General features: G+C 48.6%; 1 protein-coding gene across 1 annotated transcript in view; it reads right to left on the reverse strand.

The window, feature by feature from the left end:
* Positions 1–7,182, reverse strand: part of MLLT1 (MLLT1 super elongation complex subunit) — a 35,366-nt gene extending 28,184 nt beyond the window's left edge. Inside the window, exons 1-2 of the mRNA XM_083720498.1 lie at positions 6,986–7,182; positions 1,509–1,689 (exon numbers count right to left, since the gene is read on the reverse strand). Coding sequence (XP_083576624.1) covers positions 1,509–1,689; positions 6,986–6,997 — 193 coding nt within the window. The 5' untranslated portion in view covers positions 6,998–7,182. The remainder of the gene's footprint in view (positions 1–1,508; positions 1,690–6,985) is intronic.
* Positions 7,183–8,422: the final 1,240 nt, after the last annotated feature.

Raw genomic sequence — 8,422 nt, forward strand, 5'->3', positions numbered from 1 at the left:
TCTGTTGTAAGGATTACAAGATCATGTTTGTGAAACACTCCAGTGATACACAATTGGAAACAATAACCTATTACAGGAACATAGGAAGCTGCCTTGGACCTCGGAATCTTGTTGGACCTCAGGTCCACCTAGTTCAGTACTGTCTACACGGGCCGGCAGCGGCTCTCCAGGGTTTCAGACAGGGGTCTCTTGCAGTCCAATATGGAGATGATGATAATGCATCAAGCATAGTGTCCTAGTGTTAGACTAGGGGCCAGCAAACTTTTTCAGGAGGGGGCCGGCCCACTGTCCCTCAGACCTTGTGGGGGGCCAGACTATATTTTGAAAAAATAAATGAATTCCTATGCCCCAGAAATAACCCAGAGATGAATTCTGTGGGCTGCTAAATCTAGCTAAATCCTACTCGGAGCACAGTCACTGAAATGAATGGACCCAAATAGGCCATGTACATCCTTTCAGTAGGACCAGCGCTGGATCCGACCCTGCATATGCGGATGGGTGGTGCAGGGATTCTCAAGCAAGCCACACAACCCAAAGCCCTCCCATGAACAGCCGACAACAACCCCTGTGCTGACTGGGGAAGGTCTACAGAGGGTTTCTACTCCTGTTCATCTGATGAAGAGCAGCGTACCCTTCACTGTTCTGTGGCTGAGGATTCCCCAGCCACAAGAGGCATTTTGGTTGTGTTCAAGCAAACACAAGGAGAAGCCTCTGGCAGATCCCATACAATATGGGGATGGTCTGGGAATGAGCATATCTTGGTGTTAAAAGGTAAAGGTACCACTGCCCGTTCGGGCAGTCTTGCCAGACTCTAGGGTTGTGCGCTCATCTCACTCTATAGGCCGGGAGCCAGCGCTGTCCAAAGACACTTCCGGGGCACGTGGCCAGCGTGACAAGCTGCATCTGGTGAGCCAGCGCAGCACACGGAACGCTGTTTACCTTCCCGCTGGTAAGCGGTCCCTATTTATCTACTTGCACCTGGAGGTGCTTTCGAACTGCTAGGTTGGCAGGCGCTGGGACCGAACGACGGGAGCGCACCCTGCCGCGGGGATTCGAACCTCCGACCATGTGATCGGCAAATCCTAGGCACTGAGGTTTTACCCACAGCGCCACCCGCGTCCCATTCTTGGTGTTAGAAGGGGGATAATGGGGTGAGGAGGGCAGGGCTTGCATGTGTACTCTGTCCCCAATGAGAGCGCTTGTGTGCTTTGAAGTATGCCAGAACACACCTACAGAGAAAGCTACCGTATTTTTTGCTCTATAAGACTCACTTTTTCCCTCCTAAAAAGTAAGGGGAAATGTGTGTGTGTGTTATGGAGCGAATGCAGGCTGCGCAGCTATCCCAGAAGCCAGAACAGCAAGAGGGATTGCTGCTTTCACTGCTTAGCGATCCCTCTTGCTGTTCTGGCTTATGAGATTCAGAATATTCTTTTTCTTGTTTTCCTCCTCCGTCTTGTGGTCTGGTGCGCTTATAGAGCGAAAAATACGGCACACACACATGAACTCACCACGTTTCGGTTTAGGGAAGCTCTGATGCAACCGGAAGACCACCCTCTCCACAAAGTGCTGGATCTCGAATTGTTCTGGGCCTCGCACAAACACCATCCAGTCATGGGTGAACCCCTCGGTGGTGGGCTTCTTCCGTAGCTGGGCGCGGTGCCCCAGCTCCAACTTCACCTGGACTGTGCACTAGGGAGGCAAAGGGAATTAGGGAATGAGGAAGGAGACAGGCAACATCTAGGAATGTCAAAGTCGGCGCAGCAGTGACAAGAAGAAATACAGTACCCCTGATACGGTATGTCTCATGGTGAAATGTTGAATGCTGCCTCAGAGCACAGGACTAGATCAAACGGATGGAAGTTACAGGAGAACAGAGTTCTGTTGAACAGTAGGAGTTTCTTGATGGAAAGAGTTTGACAAGAGGACCACTGGCCTTAATGGAGGTCTTCCAGTGGAAGCTGCATCTTTGGGGGATGCAAGAGGCCGGACTTGGTCACGTCTGCGAAACCTTTGACCCTCAGTATGTTGCTTGAACAGCCAGTTCCATCATCCCTGGCTATTGGTTAAGGCTGCTGGGGCTGACAGGTGTTATAGTTTAGCAACATCCTGAGGACCAAGGTTGTCCTACGCCTGAACTAGAATCATAGAATCATAGAGTTGGAAGAGACCCCAAGGGCCATCGAGTCCAACCCCCTGCCAAGCAGGAAACACCATCAGAGCACTCCTGACATATGGCTGTCAAGCCTCTGCTTAAAGACCTCCAAAGAAGGAGACTCCACCACACTCCTTGGCAGCAAATTCCACTGTCCAACAGCTCTTACTGTCAGGAAGTTCTTCCTAAGGTTTAGGTGGAATCTTCTTTCTTGTAGTTTTGATTCATTGCTCTGTGTCCGCTTCTCTGGAGCAGCAGAAAACAACCTTTCTCCCTCCTCTATGTGACATCCTTTTATAGATTTGAACATGGCTATCATATCACCCCTTCACCTCCTCTTCTCCAGGCTAAGCATGCCCAGCTCCCTTAGCCGTTCCTCATAAGGCATCGTTTCCAGGCCTTTGATGGTCTGAAAGGCACACACTAATTCTAGGATTGAATGCAGATATGGATAAGGTGCATATCCAAAGGTGCATGTTTGGAACTAGCCAGCATCTCCTCTCCCCCCCAAAAAGAAAGGGTCCCTTGAGCTCCCACTGCAAGTAGTCAAAAGAGCAGCATTGGACAGGGGCACAAGCTAGACATGCACATAGCTGTCAACTTTCAGATTTGAAAATAAGGGATCGGCAGCCTCGAAAATAAGGAATCAGCAGCCTCACCTGTCCCGGGGACAGTCTACACAATATCTAACAATCCGGGATAGCAGCGCTGGAATAAGGGAATTTCCCGCAAAAGAAGGGAAGGTTGACAGCTATGGACATCCACCTGAAACATGCGCATCTTGCTGTGCATAGATACCTTGGGGGCATTAAGGTGGACACACATGATGGCAAAACATGAGGCACTGACATATTTATTTTACTTTCAGAAGACTTTCTCTCTCCTGCTACTGGCTTCGTAGTGCAGACCTCTCACTCAACATCCTATTGTGCTCGAGTGTTGTCCTGCTTCCGTATCAGTCATGCTGAGCACCTTCAACCGAAACACAAGCACCCAGCAAGGATCTGTGGCAGAGCAGGGAAGTGAACCTGGGTCACTTCCTAGTAAGGAAATCCCCAAAATATGTAAGAAGGTTGGTCTTCCCTTTAATTGTATTGTTGAAATCCAGTCCCTGAGAATGAAAGGGCCAATATTTGTGCAGGTGTCAAGAAATCTGGGCTCCCCTTGGTAACCTGCTCTTGTCAAGATGCTCCCCTTAAAGGGGTTAAGAGTCTTCTGACATGATATGAGCTCAAGGGCGAGCCCAAGTGTGTGTCTGACCCCCTTCCCTTCCTCCACAGCCGAGGATAGGAATGGGAACTAACCCCCAAGGCAGCTAAGCTTCATATATTCAGCAGAAAGCTCTCTCGCGGCTCTCCCAAGCATCTTCCATGTTCAACACAACACCAGGGACAGTCCTTGCATTACTTCCCTCTTTCATGCTTCTGAAGTTGGCCTGGCATCACAGAGAGTCCTCATGTTTCTCCAGGATCAGAGGAAAGGCAGAGACACTCTCCTTTCATGCTTGTGCCAGAACAAAAAATGTATTTACCAGTGGATCCTTGTATATGTGCAGCGATGCATCCAGAACATCAGTGTGTGTTTCAGAGAGGTCACATAAATGTACATAAATATGAACATTATTTGAAGAGTGCAAACAGGGAGATGTCCTGGTTGCCTTTACGGCAGTGGTTCCCAAACCTTTACTCGCCATGGACCACTTGAAAACTGCTGGGGGTCTTGGCGAATCACTTAATGGTTTTCTTTCCTATTGTAGCAATTACAATGTGCTGCACGATTTTTAATTGTATTTCTAGTTGTTTCTTTTATTTCTTTTTCTTTTGTGGTATTACGAGCTGAATTCTACAAAATACAAACTGTAATGCAATAGAATACAATATAAGTAATAAAACTGCAGCTAAAATCAATATGATTTATTGCAGAAATGCCACAGACCACATGAATGAAATCTGTGGGCTGCTGACCAGAGTTTGAGAACTGCTCTAGGTGACACAGACATGGCTATTGTTTGGTAACTGCAATATCCACAAGTAACTTGCATGTGTGGAAGGGCTATTGCAGATAAAACATTGCAAGGAGAATTCCTCGCATCTCCTCAAAACACAGGGCTTTGCAGTGGAGTTTGTTCACCTTTCAGCTACCAGTGCTCAAGCGTAGTCATTCAGAAATCAAGAATGAATCAGACCTCTATGTCTGGGAAGTGCTGACACACACAGCCTTCGAGGAGATATGAAAAATGGGCCTCTGGTGTTAGAACTGTAATGACTACTTCGCAGTTAAGATATCAAGTGGTGGAACAGCCATGTAGGAACCAGTTCATTGATAGCCAATGCCTCCTTATCTTACATCCAATATGCAAACTGTATCAAATATACATTTATATAAACATCACGTACCCCTTGCTACATGCTACAAAACGTTTTAGATAAATTAGATACAGGGTTACATGAACACAGAAGTATTCACATGTAGACAGCTGTATGTGCTTGTGTGTTTATATAATGTGTGTTCAATATAATGCATATTTCAGCATGTGTGCGGAACGAGCTGCCCATGTAGCCTGTGTTTGTTGATTTGAAAATTTAAAGATATTCAAAAAACTATATATAAAATATAAAGTGTGTATACAGACACACGTGCCCATTCTTGCTGAATATATACATATATGACACATACAGTAGTTGCTATCTAAATAACTGCATTTCAAATACACAAAGCTGTTCTTATAGCCAGGTATATACTGATACACAGTAATGGTGATCCAGTATATAATCAGCTATATAGACAGGAGGTGGGTGCACATTACCAGCAAAGGCCTATCTGCGCAACATGGGCACGCAGACCTTGTGGGAATGCTATGAGTAAAAGCTGTGAAGCTCCTTGTTTGAACACTGCCTTCTGCCATGAACTCAAAAAGAGGTAGGGTTAGAACAGCCTTGGGCAACTATGAGAAGTATGAAAACAATACTACTTGGTCTACTGTACAAAGCTGCTGCATAGACTGCAACAAGACAATACGTGCAAGCAAAGCTCTCTTTCCTCATCTTATTTTTGAGGTGTACGTGCAGATATACATGCTAGTGTATATACACACAGAGATATACTTACACGTACAGTGGATGCTCGGGTTGTGAATGTGATGCGTGCAGGAAGCACATTCGTAACCTCCAGCGCCACGTCTATGCACGTGCGGGTTGCAATTCGGTATTTCTGTGCATGCGCAAAGCGCAATTTAGCGCTTCGGCGCATACGCAAGCGCTGAAAGCCGGAAGTAACCCATTCTGGTACTTCCGGGTTCGGTGCGCAACCCGAAGCGTCAGTACATGAAAGGGGAGGGGGCAGCTGTCTGCCCTCCTTCTCCAAGCATCCTCCACCCCCACTGAGAAAGGGTCGGGCTCCAAGAACTCAAAACTCCCCCAAGTCTCTCTCACTTACCCTAATTTTGAGTCGCAAGCTCCTCCCCTTCTCAGGGAGACACACCCACTTCCAAGAGTGGAAACACCTCTTTTCCCAGCTAATAGAATGGAGGGGGGAGCAAAGAACAGAACAATGGAGGTCCAAAAAACATAACTGTGTCTTTGGGCAGCAGAACCAAACTCCACTCCCTCAGATATGGGCTGGGAAGGAGGAGGAGCTACTCATCTCCCCCAAGCATTCCAGTCCTTACTCTTTTTTTGGGGGGGGGGGCTTCGGATGGAGCAAAGCCACACCCCCTTCCTGGATCGTGGCAGCTCCTCTTTCCATACTCTAGAGGAGAGGCGCCTGTTCCCTCCCCATTTCAGTCACTGGAGGAAGGAGCTATACTGTTGGACAAATAATAATATCTGGCTGGGTTTCCCCATCCACTCTGGGCGGCTTCCAACAAAACACTAAGATACAATAACCTATTAAACATTAAAAGCTTCCCTAAACAGGGCTGCCTTCAGATGTCTTCTAAAAGTCTGGTAGTTATTTTTCTCTTTGACATCTGATGGGATAGCGTTCCACAGGGCGGGGGCCACCACCGAGAAGGCCCTCTGCCTGGTTCCCTGTAACCTCATTTCTCGCAGGGAGGGAACTGCCAGAAGGCCCTCGGAGCTGGACGTCAGCGTCTGGGCAGAACGATGGGGGTGGAAACGCTCCTTCAGGTATACTGGGCCGATGCTGTTTATGGCTTGAAAGGTCAGCACCAACACTTTGAATTGTGCCTGGAAACGTACTGGGAGCCAATGCAGGCCTTTCAGGACTGGTGTTATATGGTCCCGGCAGCCGCTCCCAGTCCCCAGTCTAGCTACCGCATTCTGGATTAGTTGTAGTTTCCGGGTCACCTTCCAAGGTAGCCCCACGTAGAGCGCATGGCAGTAGTCCAAGCGGGAGATAACCAGAGCATGCACCGTTCTGGTGAGATAGTCCATACTAATTGTGCTCGGAAAGGTACGGAAATAATAATAGTCATCCCTGCATCGCGAGGGCGGGGGGTCAGACTAGATGACCCTGGCGGTCCCACAAACGCAAGGGTGACAAGCCACGCCCCTTTGGCAGCTGGCAGCCCACCCACGAGGCAGAGCCACGCCCCCTTCCGTGTGTGTGTGTGTGTATGTGTGTGATGGGAGGGGCGTAGCCACGAGGGTGAAAAAGGCCAGCAGGTGAAAAAGGCCCCGCCCACCATGGGGAGGAGCCAGGGCTCTGCGGCACCGCCAAGCCGCGCCACGCCCCCAGGGCCGCCAAACCCCGCCCCCTTTCCGCCAGGCAGGGGGGCGGGGCCTGCAAGGGCAGCCAATGCAGCCAAGCCACGCCCCCTTCTTGTGGAGCGGGAGGGCGGGGCGAGAGCGGCCCCTCCCCCCCTCGCCTCACCTGATTGTCCATGGCTGGGCCCGGCCTGCCCGCCCGCCTCTTTCTCTTCCCGTCCTGCTGGGCTTTTGGGCCTAGCCTGGCTTCCCCTCAGGGCTGCTGTTTCTGCTGCTGCTCCGCCTCCGCCTCAGGCCGCCGCCGCCGCCTCATGGTTCGGGGCCTGCTGCGCCTCTCCCGCCTCAGCGCTCTCGCCCTGCCCTCCCCCCCCGCCCGCCAGCCACCACCACAGTCTCCTTTTCCTTTCCCTCCTGCGCTACAACCGCCGCCGCCGCCGCCAAGCCGGAACCGGAAACCCCTCCCTCCCCACCGCTGCTCCGGCAACGGGCAGCCGCCTCGGCCAATAAGGGCGCGGGATGGCCTGGGCCAATGGAGAGATGCCGATGGCGGGAGGAGGGGGGGAGGAGGAGGGGACCAATGGGGAGGCGAGGGGAAGGAAGGCGGGTGCCGCGTCGCCAAGGAGACCGCGCGGAGGAAGAGCGGGAGCCGTTGCCCTGTAACGGACGCGCAGAAGGGAGGCGAAAGGCGAGGCGGGGCGCTAGTCCTCATGGAGGTGGCGCTAGAGGGCCGCGAGGAATGGGGGAGCGGGGGGGGGGGTTGGAGTTCCTTATCCTTTATCTTCATTAATTTGTGTTATTTTATTTTCATTCATTTATTATTATTATTTATATATTTATTATTTAATATATTTAATATCTATTTATTATTTTATATATTTACTATAAAAAATTTATTTATTTAAAGAATATTTATTAAAGTTTTCAATAGTAATACAATAAAAATCAAAAAGAAAAAATAACAAAAATACAAAAATAAAAATAATGAAAAACACATAAAGTTAACATTTCTTATTTTTCATTAACTTATTTCCCAGACCTCCTCGTACCTCCCTTTTTTGTATTCCAATTCAAATTGTTAGTTCAGCAAATCAATATCAATAAATTTTAACCTATTTCTAACCCCTTCCCCCATATTCTTTTTATTAATAATAATTTATTATAGTCATTAATTTATTATTATAATATATAAATTTACTATGTTATTATTATTATATGTGTGTGTGTACCTCAGGTTACATACGCTTCAGGTTAGAGACTCCGCTAACCCAGAAATAGTGCTTCAGGTTAAGAACTTTGCTTTAGGATAAGAACTGAAATCGTGCTCTGGCGGCGCAGCGGCAGCAGGAGGCCCCATTAGCTAAAGTGGTACCTCAGGTTAAGAACAGTTTCAGGTTAAGGATGGACCTCCAACTAAGTACTTAACCTGAGGTACCACTGTATTATTATTATTAATTTCATATATATCTATATATGTATGTGTGTGTGTTTGTATACACACACACACACACACACACACACACAGTGAAGACTGTTCTGAACTGTGTAAGTTCAGAATACAGTGGTACCTCAGGTTACATACGCTTCAGGTTACAGACTCCACTAA

Source organism: Podarcis gaigeae (assembly GCF_964106915.1).
Source record: "Podarcis gaigeae genome assembly, chromosome: 18".
NCBI lineage: Eukaryota > Metazoa > Chordata > Lepidosauria > Squamata > Lacertidae > Podarcis > Podarcis gaigeae.